The 23,482-nt window shown below is 55.3% G+C and overlaps 1 protein-coding gene across 5 annotated transcripts in view; it reads right to left on the reverse strand.

Moving 5' to 3' along the window:
• Positions 1 to 23,482, reverse strand: part of LOC122387700 (M-phase inducer phosphatase-like) — a 65,827-nt gene that overhangs the window by 38,909 nt on the left and 3,436 nt on the right. For all 5 annotated transcript variants that reach the window (XM_043378112.1, XM_043378119.1, XM_043378123.1 and 2 more), the window contains exon 3: positions 23,343 to 23,409. In XM_043378112.1, the coding sequence (XP_043234047.1) occupies positions 23,343 to 23,409 (67 nt within the window). The remainder of the gene's footprint in view (positions 1 to 23,342; positions 23,410 to 23,482) is intronic.

Raw genomic sequence — 23,482 nt, forward strand, 5'->3', positions numbered from 1 at the left:
GCCCGAGGCACTGACAGCCGGCACCCACTCGTCCGCTATCACGGATCCTGATAGCTGGGAGCATCCGCTACTTGCTAAACTCACACTGAAATCCCACTGTGCCTGTCAGTTGGTCTCCATGAACTAGCGATGTCAAGTTTGTACATACATACCTACAGAAAATTTGGAAACTGATACCAAACCAACTTTGACTTCAGGAGGATTATCAGCCAAGGCACTGGCCGGTACCCAGTTCAGAAGCCGGCGACTGCCGTCAGGTGGGATGAGGTACGGTGTAGGGGGGGGGTCAGATTTGGGGGTCAGCCCTGTCCCGGCCCGCCGCCGGGGGCCCGGGAGGCGGCGGAAGCCGGCGGACAGAGTGGCCCGCTCCGGGGTACGTCAGCCGGGGACCTGCACATCCGGCCATTATCGCGGACACATTCTGGGCGGCCCGCGCCCGGCGGAAATCAGCCAAAACGCTAATAGACGCCGACCGCCGGCCGCCGTACACTACTAATTAGAGATGGACGCAATTTTCCAATCGGGAATTTTATGGAAAGAATTCTGAACTTCGTTAAATATGAACGTAAAAATGCGTTATTAGGGCCAAAAACTATGGATTCAAAAGACGTCGACGTCTTTTGAATCTAGCGTGGGGTGATTAGTACCTACTCTAACTTAGCTGCTGAGAGAAAATTAGATGTTAAATTAGACCTTTACGAAGTAGCTCATGAGTGCCTACAGGAAAGCATGACCCATTCGAATCAGTGGCGGCGGAATAGGGGGTGCAGGGGGTGCAGCTGCACCCCCATCGAAAAACATGGGGGTGCAAACATATCTTTTTGCACCCCCAAAATCCGTACAAGGGGCCCGTCGCACCATCCAATACATTTTCTCCTGAAAACCAGTGATCGAGAAACACTGATGTGGAATCATCCGGGATGTCCAGTTATGGTCAGGAGCGCCCCATGCTAGTCTTTGGGGCCCCCACACCGACTAGAAGTGTTCCGAGCCGCGTTTGGTGCTCCATGCGGCATCTGAGGGCCCCCACGACGGCCTCAGAGGGCCCTTTTATGACGATCTCTGAGGGCTCCCACGACGACCTCTGTCCCCTGGGGCCCTACAACGGCCACTAAGGGCCCTCATGACGACCGCTGAGGGTCCCACAGAGACTCTAGGGCCCCAAGGAGACTCCAGAGACCACGCTGGCCTCTGAGGGCCCTATGACGGCCTCTGAGGGCTCTATGACGGTCTCAGAGGGCCCTTACGATCTCTGAGGGCTCTCACAACGACCTCTGTCCCCTGGGGCCCTATAACGACCACTAAGGGCCCTCATGACGACCGCTGAGGGTCCCACAGGACACCAGGGGCCCCGCTGGCCTCTGAGGGCCCTCGTGACGGCCCGGCCTAGACCCAACTCAAGTCTGAGGGCCCATTTGGCTTCAGACGGCCCAGCGACAGCCTCTGAGGGCCCCAACATAACCAGGCTGCAGGGGCTATGCTGGCATTTGAGGGCCCTGCAAGGGTCTATTGAGGGCCCTAACGATGGCCTCTAGCGGTCTTACCAAGGCCTCAGAGAGCCCGGCAAAGGTATCTGGGGGCCCATGAAGACCCTCACTATGGCCAAGGACCCTCATGACGACCTCTGATGATCCTCTCGATGGCTTCTAAGGGCCCTCACAACAACTTCTGAGGACCCAAGGATGGTCCCTGAGGGGCTGAGGGCCCTGACGACGACCTCTCTGGGCCCTCACAATGGTCTCTAAGACCCAACGCAAGCTCCAAAGGCCCACGCTGGCGTCTGAGTGTTCCACGACGGCCTCTGAGGGCCTCGACGCAGGCAGGCTCCAGGGGCCTTGCTGACCTCTGATGGCCCTCTTGACGGCTTCTAGGGCCTAACGAAGGCTTCAAGGGCCAACGCTGGCCTCTGAAGAACCCTACGACGGCCTCGGAGGGTCTCACCTCAACGCAGGCAGGTGCCAGGAGACATGCTGGCCTCTGAGGGCCCCGCAAAGTTCAGATTCAGAGGACCCAACGACCTTTGTAGACCTTACGAAATACGAAGGTCTCCGAGAGCTTACGCAGGCTCCTGGAATTCCACACTGATTCTCAGGCCCCATGTCGGCTTGTTGAGGCACTTAATCTGCTTTTGGTGCCCCGTCGCAGGCCTCTGAGAGTCTCAATGTCGGAACTTTGGGGCCATGGGCCCCACACCGGCTTTTATGGCCCTACATCGACTCTTGGGACTCATGACCCATGAAATGTGGGTCTAAGCGGCTTCTAAGTCCTAAGAATCTCCATGCTAGTTCTAGTAGCCGCCAGCCGAATATTTGGGCTCACACGCGAGCTCCTGGGACCCCGTGCATATCCCAGGGGTCTACCTGCCTCTAAGATCCCACACATACTTTTGGGGCTCAAACGCTTGCCCCTGAAGGCCCCACGGCCCACTGAGACCCCTTTCCTCTATTCAGTCCTCCATACCGGTTTCTTAGGCTAAACATCGGCTCCTGTGGCCTCCATCCCGGCTTTGGAGGGCCTCCATACAGGCTTTTTTGGGGTCCGATGCCGGTTTCTGAGAGCCCTCAAAAGACTTTCGAGCCTAAACTGCCATCTGAAACCTTTCAGCAACTTCCAAGGGACCGACCCTGATCGGAGGGCTCATTCAGTCTGGGGAGTCATGTAGGTCTCTGGAGGAGTCTCTATGTGGTCGGTTTCCAAGGGGTTTCTAAACACGGTCATCTTGGAACGGTCTCGTAGGGCCCTAAATGGTCCACTGCGGATCCAGAAAGTGGTTTGAGACGCTGCGGGTGGTGGCTAGACTAAAAGATTAGCCAATAAAAAACTATAGCTGCATTTGCTTCTTTATGCTCTCATTATTTGAGATAGGTATGTATGTACACTGCAATTTCAAACCTTTTACAGAACTTGTGTGTATGGGGATAGTTTTCCAAAATCTTCGTTTTTAACCCTCGCCCGAACATGCTATTTTCCCATCCTAGAACGCACATGGGGGGGGTTGCCAACCCCCCCGCGCCATTTCGTTCCTGTTGGAGATAGAGCTTAGCAGTAAAGACCAAAAAGATTCTTTGGGAAGAGACGAATCCAATGATACCCAGTTTTACCTTCTCAGGTCAGTCATTGACCTTCCAGGTCAGGTCAAACTAAAAAATGTTGCTGTTTTGGGTCACCGTTGGATATCAAGTGCGCTGCTTATCAAATACCGATGACGATGCTGTTTTCTGGTGCCAAGCCAGCTAGAACCTCATTGCCACACTACCCGACCAGAATTTTGCTGCTGAGGTCATTTCAGGTCAAGTTAGGTCAAGGTCAATTATATGTGTTTGTATGTCTGTGTGTGTCAGTGTGTATACTGATGTGTGCACCGATTGTTTTTGGACAATATTACATGAAATCATGATCTGAGAAGCTTTTACCAAAAATGCAGTCAAAAAACTTCACAAAAAGTAAATTCAGCTTGCCTAAAACGCAATTATCTTAGATGACCTAGGTTGACCTTGACCCTGACCTTGACCCCTGTACATCGTCGAACAACATGTTCCATGATAGGTGGGAGGTAAGACTGGCAAAAAGGCCGAAATCAGGGTGTCAAAAGCTCACAAGGCCCATGGCAAGCGAAAGATGTTGAGAATTGGCCATTTGGGTCATGACATGACCTGAAAAACAAGGTCATATCTCCGAAACCAAAAATCACAGAAACTTGAAATTTTCAGTGGACATCAAGAAAGGATAGACGAGCAGCTATACGAAAAATCAGCCTTCTAGCTCTAAAAATGTTGAGTGCAGAGCAGAAAGACTACCTGGGGGGGGGGGTGGCAACCCCCCCCCCCATGTGCGGGCGAGGGTTAATAAATCAATAATAATCACTTTAAAAAAATGAAGGGGGGCCCAAAACTTCCAGAGGGGCCCCTTGAGAAAACTTTGCACCCCCATCCAAAATTACCTTCCGCCGCCACTGATTCGAATGGAGCAGTAGCGTTCCTTTTCAACTTCCAAACGATATTAAATGAAGAAAAAATAAGCGCAAAGGAAATTCTGATGTCTCCCCCCCCCCCCCCCCAGCTCCTTTCCAGCCATGCGCACAGCCAGAGGGAGGTGATAGGAGGCCTCCGACCCACCCCTCCAGGTGATATGGTCATCAACCCTCTGGCTGGGCGGGAGAAACGTTACTGTCCCGGTTCAGTTTTCGGCTGACATGCAGTGCCACGTAACATGTCTCTGCTGAATAAAAATACCATGAAATGTATCGCACAGAGACAATGGCAAGCTGATGACAGAAGAGCCTGGGGAATACATTACCAGAAATCAGTCACAATTAGCCGAATTAGGAATTAGTTTCGGAAATTGCCTCTCTCTCTCGGCCGGTGGCCAGTTCACGGCCACTTCCGGCCAGGAGGGACACCATGTATTGTGCGGCCGTCTCCGGGGGCCGGCACACACAGCGCCCCGGGTCAGAGGTCAGCGCCGGGGACCGGACCAGAGGTCACCGGGCCACCGGCGATCCCGACCCCGACCCGGCGCGCGCCAAAAAACGCGCCATCACACGTGGACGGTGTGAAAATGGCGCCATCTGCGGCCAGCCGGCTGGTCGGTGACTCCGACAACCAGGCGCTCCCGGCCCTGACTCGGAGTCAAATCAGACCGGTCCCCGAGTCAATGACTCGCGCCATCTGGCCATTTGTTCGCGCGGCATCCGGAGTCGGCTGTGACGCGGATGACTGGTAGAAGCCGCCCGGCAAACAGGCCCATCTCGCCGCCGTCAGCGGACCGTTTGAGCGCCGAGGAGCCGCGCCCGCCGGTGGCTGACCAGCATTGAACTTGGGACCTTGAGAAGGAGCGCGGCCGGCGGACCGACGGGACAGCTGGCTGATCATCCGGCGGCGGCCCATTAGCCCGGCGGCGGCGACAGCGCGGCGGCGCGGCGCCCATTCAGCCGCGTGACACGGGGTCAGGCGCGCCGACCGGCCGCCCGGTCAGAGGGCGGCGGCCGCCGAGTGGAGACGACACGGTACAAACGGCGGCAACAGTGACGGCGTGGACACAGGACGGCAACAGTGACTGTATGGACACACAGCGGACGGGAAAGGACAGGCGGAGGGCCGGCGGCAGCGCTGTCTGAACAGACTGAACAAAAAACCACGGAACGAGGCATTGGGAAAATCAGGCACCGAGGAAAATCACACAAGAGTGGGAAATGTAGACCGACAGAATGCCAGGAGAGAAAGGAGAACGACCTGGTGAGAGAGAAGCAGAGGGGGAGAAGGGAGGGAAATGTAGGTATAGTGCGAGATAAAAAGCGAGAAAGAGAAAGAGAGAGAGAGAGAGAGAGAGAGAGAGAGAGAGAGAGAGAGAGAGAGAGAGAGAGAGAGAGAGAGAGAGAGAGAGAGAGAGAGAGAGAGAGAGGCGGGAGAATGAGAAAGCATTGGAAAACATAAAAAGGAGGAAAGTTCACTTTACAAATACATACGGCAGAACCTAAACCCAGAGTTCGGAGGCAGGAGGGACACATAGGACAAATGGGGACCGGAAAAAGCAAAAAGCCTGTGTAACCAGAGCCCCGGAAATCCTTGCTCCCAGCAGGAGGAGGCTAGGCTCGTGAAGCCAATGAAGCGCCATAAATTAGAGCTCTGGTAAAAAGCGGCCCGGGCGGCTCCCATATGGCAGACCGGGGTGCCCGGGCCGCAGCCTTCTCACGCGGCCTCGTTAGCCGCGTTTCCGAGCGCTGATCTCCAGCTCCATGAATATCCATATCTGAGTATCGTCTCCCAAGGACCAGCCGGCCGGGCGGGGCTTTTTACCGCTGCATTCCGGGGATTCTGCACAAAAAGGTCGCCGGGGTAACGAGCCGCGCCCTACGGTGCTAATGGGTGCGGGCAGGCCCCCGGGTCGGCGGCACGGCCCTCCGACCCGGCGCCCCGCCCGGCCCGCCGCGCTGGTGGCCGCCGGCCGCGCCGCACACGCGGGACAGACTGGAATTCGGCGGAGACACACCGGCGGTCGACGGGGTCCTGTCGGGCATACTCCCAGCGGGCGGCTGCCCAGTGGCCTCCACCACCGGCTCCGAGCGCCTCTCAGACATTGTTTCACCCACCGATCTACCCAGCCTAGTAACCGCTACGGCGCAGACGGCCGCCGGGTGTTCCCTCCGACAGCCGTGTCGTCGCGAAGCTGACGACGTGCCGACGGACGAGACCGCCGACGGACGAGACCGCCGACGGTCTCCGGCGACGGCGCCGGACAGTGGCGGCCGGTACGGAGCGGCCAGTCGCCGGAAGGGGCGGGCCGCCACGTGCGTAACGACATCCGGTGCCGGTGTCGGCTGAGCGCCGCCGGCGGAGCCGATAACGACCCGCGCCAGAGGTCGCCGCCCTCGCGCCGCAACTGTCGCCCGACGGCGCACAATGGCACCGCGCCGGCGCAAGAAGTGGCGCCGTTCCCACCGTTCCCAGGGGGACCGGCGGCGGCGGCGGGACCGTTCTGGCGGTGATCTGCGCCCCGTCGGCGGACAGACGGACGGACGGACGGACGGACGGACAGACGGCAGCGCAGACACACCGTCTCAGCTGACCAACGGCCGCCAGAAGCCCGCAGCACGCGCCTCTTCCGCCGACCGTCCACCGTCCACCCACAAAACCCCGCGCTCGGCCCAATTAGGCGGCCGGCGCGCGCAGGGCGAGCGGGACGCATCTGTCACGGTCTCGGCAGCGCGCCAGCCGGCCGGCCGGCCAGACGGCGGGCGGCCTTCGGCGGCCGGCGCGCTCCCCTGCTCCCCATGGGAACAGGCGGCCGGTGACCCGGCGGGCCGGCGGAGCGGGCCGGCGGCGGCGGCCCGCGCACCTGCCCGTCTCCAGGCTGGCACGTGCCACGCGCCAGACGAACAACGGCACGTGCCGCCGGTGGGGCCGTCGGGCAGCTGCCGCCGAGCAGGGGAGCCGCGTCTCCGGGCGCGCCGCCGCGGCAGCTGACGGCGCCGGCCAAGGTGCGCGCCGCGCTCATTAGACGGCGGAGCGGCGCGATGCGAGTCGACAATGGAGACTGCCGTGTCGGGAGCGGCCGCCCAGCTGCTCGTCCGGCGCCGCGCTGTCCCCCGGTCCGCTCCGTATTCAGCGGTACGAGTGACGCGACGGATGGGCCGTGACGGATGTGACAGCCCGTCACGGCGCGGCCGGACCGTGACGGGACACGGCGCCGGGACGCTGCCCCGGAAACTGGCACGGCCCGGAGCGGTCCGCCGCCAGCTGAGCCGTCCGTCACACAGCGGCCATTACCCGCCACACACACACAAACCCAGTGAAACCACGGGGTACGAGGGTTCTGAACTTTAAAACACATAGACACGGGTAAAGCCTATCACGAGCGCGATGAGCAGCAGAAATTACAAATGCTCATGCCAGGCGCCAATGACCGATAACCGACAGCTGCAGGCCACTCATCATCCGACCACGGGCTGAGGCTGTCCGCAGTAGCATATGGCGGCCAGAGACACATTTGTGAGCACCTCCGCCCTCCCTCCTGTCGCATCACCGGATGTGGTGCGTGCAACGGCCGGCGGCGGGAACAGCTGGGGCCGAGCTCGGCCGGCGCCGGCGGGCTGCCGACGGACGGCTCCTCGCCGGTGGCCCGCCACAGAGTCCGAGGGAAAGGCGGCTGACCCCTAGTGTTTCATTTGCAACCATCGCCGCGGGCCGTAACCCTACGGCTATTTTTAGGCAAACTGCATCCATTCGGGGCAGCGGCTGGCGGCGGGGGGCGGAGGCGGGGCGGCGGCGGGGGCAGGGCGGGGGCGGGTCCAGGTGGCGGCCAGCGGCTTCTGAAGACCGACAGGGGCGGCGGCCGGCGGCTGGCCAGGTGACAAGACGCGCTAACCAGGTGTGGTGGCACGCACTGCCGACACCGCGCTCCTCCAGCTGGCCGGCGGCCCGTACCGACCGGCGGCCACCTATGCAGATGGCCAGCGGTGCCGCCAATTTACCTCAACACTCATTATAACACAGGAAAGCTTAAAAAGTAGTGGGTATAACGAAACGGACCGTCCCTAGAAATGCGCTACCGGCTGATCCAGCAAACAATGCTGTAATTCCGTCGAAACAAGATCGGTGACATCGCAAACGGAACGGATGAAGTTAACAGACGCGCCAGTCTATCGCTGTCGCCTCTGCCCATATCGTGCCGCCCGCGGCGCCGCCGTGTGCCCTGCTCAGTGCTCACCACTGCACCGGGCCCGGCTGATCGGCCGTTCTCGCCCCGCATCTCCGGGTGTGGCAGCTGCTGCCGAGGAGAAGGGCGGCACACAGGCGCCGGCAGCGGGCGCGGCCGGCGCGGGCATGCGGGCAAACAGATAAGGGGAGCATACGGCGCGGTACCGGCGGCCCGAGACGACGGCCGGCACCGGCAGCCGCCCACTCCGGCGGACTGTGCAAACACGGGGCCGAGTTGGAGGAGCCGCCGACCCACACCCCTATCAGCAGCGGCGGTGATAACACTGCATGCCGGACCACAAACGTCATACTCGTCACCGATAGTGCCCGACGCCGCGACCGAGGCACCGACGGCTGTGCCACCCCGGAGGTGCAGGCAAAGCGCCGCTGGCCGTGGTCAGACATCGACACCAGCGGATTATTCGCCCATTATTCCGGCAAAATCACCCCAGGTGCCACCCCCGGCGCCGTCTGCGCGCGCTGTATTGTATGGGCTCGTATCGCGCGCCACCAGCGCGGCGTCGGAGCACGGGGAAACACAGGCGATTGCATCAGCCGGGGGACGCCACACACGGACCGGCGCGGCGGGCCAGCCGGCGCGGCCCTCGGCTGGGGATCGGCCCCGTCCGCGGGGAGCGGGCGGTGCCGGCGGCAGCGCGACGGTCCAGCAGGACCAGCGCAGGAGCACAGACCACAGGACCAGAGCCGGACCGCCACAGGGCCAGGGCCGAACCGAGTCGACCGGCGGCCCGGGAGGCGGTCACGGTAATCAGACCGCCCCGGCCGGCGCCAGTGATCCCGCGGTCGGCGCCAGTGATCCCATCTGTCCCCGACCCCAGCAATGACCGTCCCACCGAGCCCCGTGACACCCTCTCCGGCACTTTCACCGCGCACACACCCAGAAATCAGTCCACTTCTGGCAGCAGACTGGATGTGGCGCCTGTATCGAACATTTTCTGACAATGTGTTTTAGTTGAGTTCAGCAGAGGCCACTACACCAACTCACTACATCCCGCCCTCTGTCTGCAGCTGACCAGCCTGGGAAAGGTCACCACAAGGGCACCACGCCGTTCCCAGAACTAGACACCGAGCGCTGCAGCATTTTTCCCGTTCCGCGTATTTGCAGCTTCCGCACACAGGACAACCATCCAACCCATTCACCCTCAGTCGCAAATCCACGATCACTGAACCTGTTACGTCCGATCCCGTCCGGTCACGACTTGGCGACCGGCGAGAGGGCGACGTCACACACAGAGCTAGTGCCAACAACAATCAGTGCAGTAATTCGCCAGTGGCGTCACCTTCACAACTCTCAAATCGACGGTTACCTACTGCAGTGCAGGTGAAGCATGTGTCACAGTATTAGCAGACTCGTTTCGCAGAATTTCATGCCGTGTGTGGCTAAGACCCTCACCACACACGAGCTCCGTACCTGCGTCATAACCCGCCAATCTACATGGCCGGTACTGGTATAACTCGGCGCAGTGAAGTTCCTATCACGTTTTCCTTAAAATTTGAACGTCCAAACAGACGCGCGATGACGCCGCCGTCCAGCACCACGGCTGACTGGTGCGGCTGGGTTACACACGAGTATACCGCACCGCCCGTCCCGGGATACGCTGCACCGCCCCGTGCTCCTCTCAGACCAGCAGCCAGAGAGCGGCGGCAGGGGACGGGCCGCGACCCGGGCTGAGGTCCCCACAGATGCCGGTGATAAGGACGGACGTGGTGCAGAGATCTCACACAGGGGTCCGGATGATGGGACGCTTGTTCCCGTCGGGCGCCTGGGGTGTATTTTGGTCCCCGTCTGGTCCCGAGAGCAAACAGTCTGAGGAATCCGTCCCGTGCTATCACCCAACCCATCTCCGTCGCAGGCGGACAAAACACGTGTCACCCAGCGCTGACGGCCGGCCGGACCGAGCCCAGCCAGACCCACAACACACTCTACTTCAGCGTACCGTCCACTGCCACCGTGCCGCGGGATCAGAAAACAGCCATAGCATGTGACAAATTCTACAGCGGCCATAACATTTCTCCTGGTTGCCAAACGTCCGTCCTATTTGAATAATTGCTGAACAGACCACAGGAAAGGCGAGTGAGGGGCTATTTCGTGGAGAATCCAAAACGCCACACACTGATTTTAACGTCACGCAAGCTTGGCAGTTGGCACTTCGGGTGACCAGGAAGGCACATACTGGCGAGATTACGACCCTCCACTGACCGACATTCCAAAAGTGGCTGCCGGGGGGACCTTTTTACAACGGTTGACCAATCTGGGGCAAACGAGGAACGCAAGTCACGCGGAACAAAAAAGCGTCCGTCCAGCGGAGTAGGCGCCGACCAGCTGCCGCGCATCCCGGCAACAGCTAATCGGTAATCGGGAGCGTTTTACACAGTTTTATCCCACCACCAGACGGTCTGCTGAGGACCGGGACGACCGGCCGCGGGTGGACGGGCCGAATAGGTGTAACCGGGAGCTGTGACCGGCTGACGGCTGAACTGAGGCCAGTTTTACCAACAGAAAAATAGCCTCTGGCCTCTGGGTCACCGGCGGAACTGTGGGTCGATGGTCCATGTCCCCACTCTGATCATTAAGGCCAGTTGTGACGGCTGGGCGCCACATGATCGGCTGGCCGACCAGACGCCCTGGTCCATTCGCATATACAGTTTACATTATATATAGCCGTACGATGTACTCCGTACCGCGTCCATTGGGCAATCCGTATTTTTACCGTTGGCCGTCACATCCCTCGACGAAACAGGGCAGCAGGCAAGAGATGGACAATTCATTTTGGTTTCCACCGCCGAAATTCCAGACTGCCCCGGCGAATTTCGGGCCGCTGTCGGCTGCTGGGTGCCGGTTTTCCGGCCGATTGGGTGCGGTGAGCGTCTGTCCGTCTCTGTCGGCCGGGCGGCGCGGTGAGCGTTTGTCGGTCTCTGTCGGCCGGGGCGGCGCAGCTGGCGGGTACAGTCCATCCGCCACTCGCCGGCCGCGCCAATTAATCGCCACCGGTCCTCCGATGGGCCGTCGCCTGTACCATTAGCGGCGGCCACCGTCCGCAGCCGCTCCGAGGCAGCACGGCCGCCGCGCCGCCGGTAACGTGATCCACTGACGGCCCGCCGGACGGCGCCGTCAGTTGCGCCGCTGCGTGCCCGGTGAAGCCGGACAGATTGAAGGAGGTCGGATCGCTCGAAAACGACTGCGACCCGGGCCATGAGACATTAGTGGGCAAAAATGAATGGAGAAGCACCGTCGCTGAAGGGACCATCGGCAGCAATCTTCGGAGACTGCCAGAGGCGGATCCAGGAATGGAAGAGGGGTCGATCTCAGATATCATTGAACTTACATGAAGTCCCCAAGATTAGCCAGAGATCCTACCTCTCAGCAGCTGTCTGACCCCCTCCCCAGACAGCACCCCCCCCCCCCGAGGTCGGTTCCTGGCGCCGCCGCTGAATTCCGCCGTGCGTCGTGAAGGACTCGCTCGGCCCGCAGCCGGGCGGGAAATTCAAATAGCATCCTGAGCTGGGAGCGCGGTCGGCGGCGGTCGGCGACCCCGCGAGAGCGACCGGCCGTGACGGAGGGCGGTCGGCGACCCGTGACCTCACCGCCCGTCTGCAGGCCGGGTCACAGGTCAGCGCCGGCCCGGGCCCGCGGGGCGCGGCGGGCCGCCCACCTGTGCGCCGCCCGCGGCCCGGCCAGACACCCACACTGGAGCGGAGCACGGCCCGACCAGACAACCAGACTGGGGCGGAGCACGGCCCGGCCAGACACCCAGACTGGAGCGGAGCTCGGCCCGAGCTCGGCCCGACCAGACACCCAGACTGGAGCGGAGCTCGGCCGACGGAGGAGCGGCCAGTCGCTGCCGGCGGAAGCGGCGTGTCCCGTTACCGTGGGCCGGTCCTCAGTCCGCCAGACGGACCCCCGCCGGCGGCCGCTGCGGCCTCCCGGCAGACAGGGTAAATGCCCGGCCGGCCGGCCCGATCAAGGCCGCACGGCGCCCCCGCTGGAATGCCGCCCCTCGACGATTCGTATCGGCCCAGATAAATAACGAAAGGCCAGAGTAAATTTCCGCCGCGCCTTTGTGCCACGCCGAGAGCCGACGTTTATACACGCAGAGAAAGGCGCCCGATGCCGTCCGACCGCACGGCCAGGTGCGACAAATACAGACCGGGGACGGGGTGCACCCGACACGGCAGACGGGCGGACGGCTGCCCGGTGAACGGATTACACAGACGGCCGGGGGCGCTCCGTGACAGCGGAGGGCGCTCCGTGACGGCGCGGGGCGCTCCGTGACAGAGCAGGGCGCTCCGTGACAGCGCGGGGCGCTCCGTGACAGAGCAGGGCGCTCCGTGGCGGCGCAGGGCGCTCACCCGAGCACGGTTTTAACTGGATTCCTCAGATGTTTTAATTAGAGGGTACGTAATTAGAAACGATTAACCAATCCCTGGTTAAATTAATAGCTTCGCGCCCGGTAAGTGAAGGCTGGCTCAAGGCTGCCGGCGTCGCCGACTGTCCAGGTGTAGGACGACCGACCATCATCGGACCACCCACCGGGCACGAAACGGAGGCACGCTCCCAGTACAAATAGCAGTAAAATCGCCCGGAACTGCATACCTGCCCGCCCGACACCGAGAATAAAACCGGGCATCCAGGCCAGCCGGGCAGTTAATCCCGGCCGGCCCGGCGCCCCGGCTTTAGTCACGGTCCTGTCTAAAGGGCGATATCGGGACCAAACGCCGCGCCGGCAGCCGGCTGACGTCACCAGCTGGGATACACGACCAATACGCCATGTACGAGTTGACGTCTCCACTAATGAACATGTTCGGCATATTTGGTCGGCCGTGGCTCTTTTGAATGGTCCATCGCCACGCCTCGCGGTCGATAGCGCCCCACAATGACGCCCACACGGCGACACGTCTGACCTAATCGGTCATCCATCTGCGGGCGCGGCCGGCGCCGTGAGAGCGGGCCTTGGGCCGCCGTCTTCCGGTCGCTCGGACACTCACATTCCCGGCGGACAGGCGGACAGCGGCGGCGGCTGTGCCGGGCGCGGCGTCCCTGGTCCCCGCTCCGCCATCAGCCAGCACGAACGTCCGGTGGACGGTCAGTCGATCGACGGCTCACGGCCCGACCTGGAGCCCGCCCGTGGGCAGTCGCGGCGAACCGTGCCGTCCACCTACTCGCGCACACTGTTACTATCCGAGCCAGCGCCCACTCAAAGAACAGTGTGACAAGGACTAGCACCTAGTGTGGGTCGTGACAGCGGACCGGGCGCCGTCTCTGCGCCCCGGCCGGGTCGGTGCCGGCGGTGTGCCCGCTGCAGCGGGCCCCGCTCCCCCGGACTGCCGCACTCCGTGAGACGGCGGCAGTCTCCGTACAGCTCCGGTCGGACACCGCCCGCTCCGCACGGACGGAATGCGGCGCACCGCGGCGAGCATTCAGCGCGCCCGCGCCGGATTAGCGCCGCCCGTCGCCGAGCAGCGGCGCAGTGCGGCGCGGTGCACAGCGCCGCCCGTCGCCGAGCAGCGGCGCAGTGCGGCGCGGTGCACAATGCGCCGTAACGGTTTGCAGCGCATGGTCCGAGGAAGCGCTGCCAGCTTCCGGTGAGCGCGGCTCAAAGGAAGCGGCGACAGGGGCGGGGCGGCGTCGCTCTACACCCAGCGGCCGCCCCTAACAAGTGAGACAAACAATCGGACGCGGCGCGATGTGCGCGAGGCGGCGCGTCCCCAGCAGTGAGCAGGCGCCGCGGGGGACCCGCTGCTGTGGGTGGGGTGACCCGGCCAGAGACAGGACACCCCGCTCCCGTTAGTCACCTGGGCGGCTTCCGTCACCGCCGGCAGTCCGCTGACGGCGGCGCCGCGTTCAAACGAGCGCCAGCTTCCGGCGCATGCAGCGGTCCCCAGCAGGGCGACTTTTTCGGCGTAACCGGATGTGCGATAACTTCTGTCATCATCGGCCAACGTCTTGACCTACCCATTGTGAACTCATGGGTCGTTAGAGCCGCCACAAAGCTGACAGCAATCGACCTTTTCAGCGGGAATTGATGGCGCGCCAGTTGGCACTTCTCCACACGAGACCAGCCGAGGACGGGCAATTTTACGAGATTCCTATCGGCGTTCAAGGCTACGGCCACGGCGGATGAACTCATCCGTTGTCACAGGATGACCCGACAGAAGGCCAAACGTCACCGGACCCCCAGCGGCGGCGCCGAGCTGCTCCCAGTTCACATCCACCTGCATAGCTCAGCGCCGGGCAAACACACCGCGCGAAATGAGGCGAGCACAAGATAATCTCATCCGAAGATTAGACATTCACATAACGGTCCGCGCGCGGGTCCTTCCCTCCATTGAGTCTATTGTTTCCAGGGATCAAGCTAGTCCACTGAGATGTCACCGTCGAGAGAAGATGATCGCCACTCCATATAAGATGCCGACGCGAGTCCATACAGTTTCTCGACTGAAGAAGCGGCAGTTTCCGCAATCAAACAACATCACCCCTCCACCCGGCCGCCACGTGTGTACGCACAGCGATGCACTCTGCTCAGACAGTTTCCATCCCATTCCGGCCTGGGAGGGGGGGGGGGTACCCGGGGCACGGAGGGCAGCCCCTAGCCACTACCCTCCGGCACGGCTCGTCGGCAGGAAGTGTGATACAAAATGAGGTGAAATATACCAACCATTCGAAAGCTGACGATAACCTAATTAAATGACGAATTTTTATTGTTTACATTTCTAGCTCTTCACTTTTTCTGACAATTTTGTCGCATGACAACACATGACAACATTTCTTGAAAAGTGACAAAACTGATCGATGCAGTCTATTTCGCATGCATTATAACATCATAAGTCTCACAATTTAATTCCCAACGCGGATATCTTCCTCCAAACCGTCAATATTTCAAATTTGAATGTTTATTTTCAGTTAACCCGCGCCCCGTTGGGCTCTGCCGAGCAACGCGCCCTGTTGGGGGGGGGGGGCATTTTGCCCCCCCCCCCCCCTAAGATCTCGAGAACCGCGCAACCTAGCGACAAGCGGCAAACAGTGTTGGATAGCCCTATCAGGGAACTACCTTGTGACCCAATTTTATTGACCTAGGTCAAACCGATGACGTCACAGGTCAGGTCAAAGGTCCAATTTTCACCGTTTACAGGCATTTCAAGAAATGCGTTGTAAATTCGAGTAAAATGCATTTCATTGAAAATCATCGATGAGGAAATGTTCTTCAAACACATATTTTGCTATTTGAGGTCACTGATACCAGGTCAGGTCACAGAGGTCAGGTCACAGAGGTCAGGTCACGGGGGTCACAATATGAAAGTGTCGTGTGATACATGTTTTATGGTCCATTTTACATGACAAATGCGATTATGTGGGTCAGGTAGCCTTTGGGGCCAGCTTAGGTCACGTTTTGGTCAAGGTCAGGTCAAGGTCAGGTCAAGGTCAGGTCAAATTAGGTCAAATTTTAAAGTTAATATTTTTGCATAAAATGGGTATCGAATCGATGCAGCTCGTCACGGTGAGTTCAATGGTGGTCTTTGTTTTGCCGTACGTGGTCTAGAATCGCTAAAAATTGAGTTCAAAAATTTGACGTCATCATTTTTGCACAGTTTTTTCGCTATAACTTGGCCAAAAAACGAGATATCGATCTGAAATTTGGTATGTATATAGAAGAGCGCAGGGTCTATCACATATAGTCCGGTTTTTTTTTTCGAAATTCGGAAAATTTTTGGATTTTTTTTTTAGTTTTTCTAAAAAAAAAATCATTTTTTTGAATTTTTAGGGGTCAAAAACCCAAAATTTTGAAAATCCGAGATAGCAGTTTTGTAGCGCCGCTTTTTGTCTACTAGAACATATAAAGAACTTTGAAATTGTTTGATAACTGTAGATTTGGTGAGCGTTTCAAGATTGCATGTTTTTTGCTCATTTTTGCTCGAACATGACCTCAGTTTGACCTCAATAACTCCTGACCTAAGGTGACCTTAGACTTGAAATTTGGTGTGAAGGTGTCAAATTGATGCCCGGGAAGGTACTGAAAATTTGGCGGCGCTGCGCACCGCCGTTTTCTTGCTATTCAGGAAAAACCACAGGGGGGGCCAAAATGCCTCCCCCAACGGGGCGAGGGTTAATATAAAAAATTGAACCATTTATTTAAGTTTCTTTTTAGTCGAGTGCGAGTGAAAGGTTGGATTTTTATCGCCGCATTTTGGACTTGGTATCCTGATGAAGAGCTGTGCTCGATATTATCAATAAACTTTTGCTTAAACTTTTCTTAACCCGCGCACCGACGGGGGTCTGCGCCAACTTCGCACCGACGGGGGGGGGCGGATGACCGCCCCCCCCCCCTGAGATCTCGAGAACGAAGCAAGATAGCGACAAGCGGTAAACGGCATCGGATACGCACGGCCAAGATCTACAATTTTTACTAAGGTCATTTTCAGGTCAGGTCAAAGATGACGTCACAGGGGTCGAAAAAGTCAAAATGGCGGCGCTAGATATGGAGAGTTTTTCTCGAATAACTTTCGAATTAGTCAAGATAGGAACAAACTAAGGGCATCATCGTGATCCTCTCGTCAATCCGCATCGAATGATATATATGTTGACCTCGAAAGGTCAAGGTCAAAGGTTGACCTCAGGTCACGTGACCTCGAGGTCATCATGTATATCATTCGATGCGTCTTGACGAGCTGAACACAATGAGACCATCCACGCGTCTGTATCTTGTTCCTGTACGGAGTTATTGGCCAAAAACCTTTGGTGACCTTTGATGACGTCACATGACCTCACAGCTGCCCAACAGCAAAACAGACCTCAAGGTAGTGAAGGTTGATCGTATATGAAGTCATGTCTGGTATATGGGGCCATTCCGACCCGTTTTAGTGGTAAAAACAGGGAGTTGATTTTTCCCCCATTGACTTATAATGGGGAGGTCGCGAAATTGACCTGACCTTAGGTCACCGATATCAAAATTCCGAGATATACAAATTGTAGCTACTAATGACCTAATAATATCCTGCGACTTTCAAAGGCTTCCGACATCTACTGTAGCTCTGGCACGGTGACAAAGTTGCAAAAAAGTGACTTGAGGTTGGGTCATTCAAAGTGACCTGGTGACCTGACCATAAAAGGTAGGAGGTTCAAACTTGCACACCATGTGTAAAATTGATGAGGTTATAGTCATACCAAATTTCGCGGCACTACGCGCCGCGGTTTTCCCGCTATTTGCGAAAAACCTCAGGGGGGGGCGGATATCCGCCCCCCACCCCCGTCGGTGCGCGGGTTAACCATGAAGATAAGGTCATTATACTAAAACTTCAAAATTTAACCTTTTACACCTGAACCTGACCTGACGCTGTTACCGACTAAAACAGGCCCTAAATCACGCTGCCAATGCTCTCATCGAATTTCAAGACCAAAGCTCGCCAGAAAACATTTGCATGACAAGCATGTAGCTTTTATCAGTGACGTTTCTTACCTGACCTTGACCTTGGAGTATTAGGAGTGACATTGGCGCTTACGGAATATCTTCCACTGATCCCTCTTTGTCAGTACACATACTCGTCCCAAAGACCAAAAGTGGGCTCAATATAAACAAACCTAGATGACTGTACCTTACTCTGGTTACTAGAGCCTGAAATGTGATTACTGATTATGTCGCCATTTCGACCTTTGACTTGACCTTTCACGCAACCTCAAAATTCAGCTGTAAGGGGCTCTCAAGATGCGACTCGGCGATTCCTTCCCAAAAACGTCTCGCGAATCTACTATGGACGTCAAACCCCTTGAGACCCCACTTTTTTGCGATAATTTCTAAATGCGTCAACTCTCGTTGACGATATTCTGGCAATGTGTGTTTCAGAACCTGCCGAAACTTTTATTACTAAGGTATTTTGACGCCAAACAATTATGAATGGTACTTCTCATTCACACGTAATGTTAAATTTCACGGAACGAATCTGCTGTTTGGGTAGAGGCTACGCGCTCATGGGGCGGAGCCACGTAATGACGTCAGCGCTAAGCTCCGCCCTACCCCTCCGGCGCTTCTTGCCCGGTGACCGGTCACTCGCGTCTCGCGCTCCATCCAGGCTTGATGGTGGGCGGTAGCTGGTAGCGGTAGCGGGCGCTGGTAGATGACATTAAGAGCAGATGGCGCTGGTGGCAGGCCTCGAGTATGGCCGAACGCAAGCCTCTGCCCGGGCCTGAATTGACCTTAGCATTACAAGTGAATGAGAAGTACCTTTCATAATCGTTTGGCGTCAAAATACCTTTGTAATAAAAGTTTCGGCAGGTTCTGAAACACACATTGCCAGAATATCGTCAACGAGAGTTCATGCATTTAAAAATTATCGCAGAAAAGTGGGGTCTCAAGGGGTTTGACGTCCATAGTAGTTTGATGGCCGATGCTTAGTATCGCATATGGTTAAGCCGGGGACGTTAGTCGATGTCGTTTTGTTCTTGCAAAGGCTCAGTCAAGAAGCTGGAAATAATGAACCCTCATCTCATCAGAATAAATTGGAGCACTTGGAATGATGAGCACATTTAACGACAGACCGGCATCCTCGCACAAATTGCTCTCAGCCAGTGTAATCTTCTCCATAAAAGTGGCGCAAACTTCCGCCGCTCATAGCCTGGACGGAGCAGTTTCGTGGAACAGGCCAAGAGTTCATGAACCCCGGAAGATATCAGGACGTTTGAAATCAAGTCTCACAATAACAATACATTTGCATAACAAAAAAAAAATGTTTTCTTAAACTACATCTGTAACTGCATAGACGCTACTAAATGACGCACACTGGTTTACAGAGCAAACGAAGGCAGTTCTCCGTTGTGATTCCGCTGCGGACGGAGCTGGGGGTCGAGTGGGAGACCGTTCGCCCGGTGGCATGAGGCCACTCATGAAAACACATTCAAATCCACCACCAGTGTTTATGTAATCGGCGTTTAGGCGCACTCTACCACGTGCACCATAAGCCGACGGGTACCAGCCTCCAGCAGAGCTAAACAACGAGCAGACCCATAGAGCTAGTTTGTCAGTTGATAGTTCATTTCAAGTTCAAAGATAGACCTCAATTTACCAATGAGCATTCAATATTGACAAACGAAGAAACTTGAACAAAGCCAACGATCCCAAGAATGGATCATAACGGACATTTTGTTTTGGTAATAGCAAGTAGGTAGCTTTTACCTTACAGCATGTAAAACTTCTGAGTTCTATATTATTACTTAGAGTGATTATTAACCTTCCACGCGGTGGGGGGACATTTTTTGCCCCCCCCCCCCTTAGTTTTTTTTATATATCTCCAGAACTGCTGCGCCGATCGTCACCAATCTTTCAGTACCCTCCCCGGCATAACTTTTACACATGTGACCATAACTTTTCCCAAAGGCTATGATCGATTGGCCGCTAATAACGTCGGAGTGACGTTATTTCTGCCATTTTCGACCAAAAAAAAAAAAGGTTTCGCGGGAAGAACTGTCAGGCCTATAACTTTGACGGTACAGAAAAATGTTCGAAGATAAAATGTGTAGAATTACTAGGGCTACTATACTGCCATCTCGAAATTTTGAAAATTTAGGAATTCAACCCCCAAAATCAAATATTTTTTTTTTTTATAAATAGCCAAAAATCCCAAAAGTTTTACTATTTTCAAAAACCCGGAATACATAGGGGAAGTTGGGGCAATGCCGGAGTTGGGGCAAAGCCGAAATTCGAGATATTTCGAAAACCATAAGACATGGATGCCACTTGTCAGTGATGCTCTGAAGCTTAAGTGACTACAATTATCGCATGTTTGTTACGAGTCGTCATTTGGAATACTTCGGCTGTGAGGGCGCCAAGAGCGTTTTCAAGGTACGCGTTCTTTGTACTACATGCGCCTTTGAAGCTGCATTTCTTACTCATTATGCTACCGTTTGTCTGGCCAATTCGGTCAAGTAATCTTCAGCATGTCTTTGCATAAGTGTGCTGCCTATTTGAAATTTATACGACACGTTGAAAAGTTATGGGCCTGCAAATGAAAGTATGGCTGGCTGGGGTAATGCCGAAAACGTGCAATTGCGCACTTTAAAGCACGCTACGTGGACTTTACTGCTGTAGAATAGCAACGCGAATTTTTAGTCACACAAATTACACTTTCAACCGACACAACGGCCTGTTACCTATAAGGAATTATTTACCTGGCATTTTCTTATTATATCACACAATTATAACTTCCAGTGTGCACCAAGCGTCCTCAAGCTCTTAAAACGCGTGTCAGCTTTGATAAATTCTGGATAAAGTTTGAGATAAAGTGGCAAAACATCAATGTCGGTATTCCCCGTAGATCATTTCTCCCATTTTCGGCTTTCCCCGCAGTCCGGGGCAACGCCGAAAAAGTCACTTCTTTGATATTTTTAGTTTGTGCGCTTAACGGTATGCGAATTCATCAAATGCGCCTGGTATGTTTGAAAGGCAAAAGACTGGCCTCTCGAATGACGCCAACAAGAATAGCTTATGTTGTCTACCTTGCGTGCTACGGGCGTCAGAAAAAAAGTATTCGGCGTTCCCCCAACTTCCCCTATGTAATAGCCCCTATCACTTCTATTCACATAATAAATTTCAGATCCATACCTCTTTTGGCTAAGGAAAGAGCAAAAACCTGTTCAAAATTGATGACGTCATTTTTTTACAATTTTTTCAAAATTTTCGTCAAATTTTTAGCAATTCTAGACCACGTAGCGCAAAACAAATGCCACCATTAGACTTGCCGTGACGAGCTGCATCGAATCAATACCCATTTTATGCAAAACTATCAACTTTGAAATTTGACCTTTTTGACCGGACATTGACCTGACCTTCACCAGAAAGTGATCTAAACCGTACCTGATGGTCTTATAACCAACACTATTGAGTTGGAAATGAAAAATTGTCCATAATACATGCATCGCATTGCACAACCCTAGTTCAGATGGGTTCATGTGCTGACCCCTGGACCTGGTGACCTGACCTGTGACCTGACCTGGTATTATCAGTGACCTCTAATAGCAACATACATAAGTACTAGGCAGCTGAGGCCCTATCGCTGATTTTCGACAAAATGCGTTTTACTCAATGTTATAGCGTATTTCCCTAGAAGACCCATGAACGGTGAAACATTTTATCTTTGACCTGACCTGTGACGTCATCGGTGACCCCAAGGTCAATGAAATTAAATATCCAACAAATTTTACAGGGCTATCGAACGCCGTTTGAATTTTATGGATCCCTCCAATAATGTCGGGGATACGGGGTGGGGGCAAAAAATACCCCTCCCCCCACACCGTGCGGAAGGTGGCCGGGAGGCCCACTGATCCGGCCACCCACTGCCTGCCGGGTTAAGCCACGCCCCACTGGGATATATATTGCAACGCACCCCACGGGGGTCTTTTTGCAGCCCTCCCCCCCTTTAAATCTGAAACTACTGGGCCGATTGTCAAAGTTCAAAAGGCGTCTGATAGTCCCGGAAAATTGTCTAGCGAAACCTAATTTCATTTACTTTCACCGATGACGTCATATGTCAGGTCAAAATAAAAAGTATCAACGTTTTGGCTTGTTCACAATTTGTGCTTTGGCTTCCGGCTAACAAGTCAGATCTGGCTTTTTTACTCGTTAATAGATGTTTTAGATACCCTGAGGATACCCTTGCACTTTGATTTTGTTAAGGTCAAGGCCAGGTAATTAAAGGGCACAGAAATTCTATATCATGCATCGGTCACGTGACACATATTATATACTCCATTTAGGCCTTAGATTTCGAAATCAGTGTCGTTTGTGTCATTTGAGGCCATTTTCAGCTGAATATGGCTGAGGTCAGGTCACTTTCAGGTCAAACTTTTAGGTTGGCATTTTTCAACAAAAAGTGCCTATCAATCAGATGCAGTTTGAGTTCAGAAACACAATGGTGCTATTCATTTTGTTGTACGATGTCGAAAACGTACTGAAAAATGGATTTAAAAAGCATATACCTAATGATAAAATAGGATTCACTACAAAGCGTATAGCACAGCTATTTTTTTAGATATCTGACTAAAACTACCTTGAGTATGTGTTCTATCACATATATTTCTTTTCGAAAAGTCAAAGTTATAGAGAAAAAATATTTCCGTTTTTAAATTTACCATTTTTATAATTTACCAAATTTTTGAAAATCCGAGACAGCAGTTTGGTCGCCCTGTGTGTTCTGAGTCCTCTCATGAAAAGAAATCGGATCGAGCTTACTGAACTCTTGAGAGCGACTACTGTCGTTCAAAGTTTTGCGTCGAAATCGGTCAAACATGACGTCACTCTGCGTCATTTCCGGCTGACATATGGTGGCTGCTTAGTTTCTATTTATTAGACACAAGGTGTCAATTTGGTGCAGTCGAAGGTTCTGCAAGTTTTGTGTTGATAAATCCAACGTTTTAGAAGATATTGCAGAAAACGAGAGGAGGGCTATGGATAGCCCCCTTTCCAGTGGGGCGCGGGTTAAGCTAACATATGTCTTGAAACATTCGTATTTATTACACATTCACTCGTAACGCTAGCTAGCAGCTCTAAAATATTTTTTCGCTTTTTTTTCTTTTTTACTTGGGCTGGAACGAGAACTTCTAAATATCATCTTCCCGCTCAGTTATTACTTCTTCCCATGGGTATCTCAAGTTACCCCTCAACGTTAGAACTTAGCCGAGAGGAAGAATAATTAAATACTCATTGTTGGATACCACTTCAAAACATATTGTTGATTTTTTATAAGTGGTCGGGGGAAGTGATATGCCTTTGAATAAAAGTTTATAATAAAACGCTTCTGAAGCATAGCAGGGGAATGGGCTGAGCGCCGCAGCGAACACTCGGTGGAAGGGTTCCGGCTGCACTGAAACCGGGACAGTCTGGCACTGGGTCCGGGCCCCGGGGAACCGGGACCAAGACCGTCTGGGACCGAGACAGACGAAACCGTGTGGCATTGGTAACGAGACTAGGACCGTCTGGAACTGAGTACAGCACCTGGTCTGGCGGTTTAGTGTCCGAGTACAGCAACTGGTCTGGTGGTTTAGCGTCAGACGTTAGCACCTGGGGCTTCTGTCCCGTGCTGTCTGTGTCGGATCGAGTGGCAGCCCCGCCCAGAGCGGACCCCGGCGGCGGACCGGGGACTGACCTGCGGGAGCGGCTCCTTCCGCCGAGCACGGCTGACGTGGTCGGCGTGTCGGCCTCGTCCGAAGAGCCTGTCGGAACGGACCGCCGGTCAGCGCCACCAGCAGCGACACATCGCCCGATCAGCGCCACCAGCAGCGACAC

Source organism: Amphibalanus amphitrite, unplaced genomic scaffold (assembly GCF_019059575.1).
Source record: "Amphibalanus amphitrite isolate SeventyFive unplaced genomic scaffold, NRLGWU_Aamphi_draft 000017F_arrow, whole genome shotgun sequence".
NCBI classification, from domain to species: domain Eukaryota; kingdom Metazoa; phylum Arthropoda; class Thecostraca; order Balanomorpha; family Balanidae; genus Amphibalanus; species Amphibalanus amphitrite.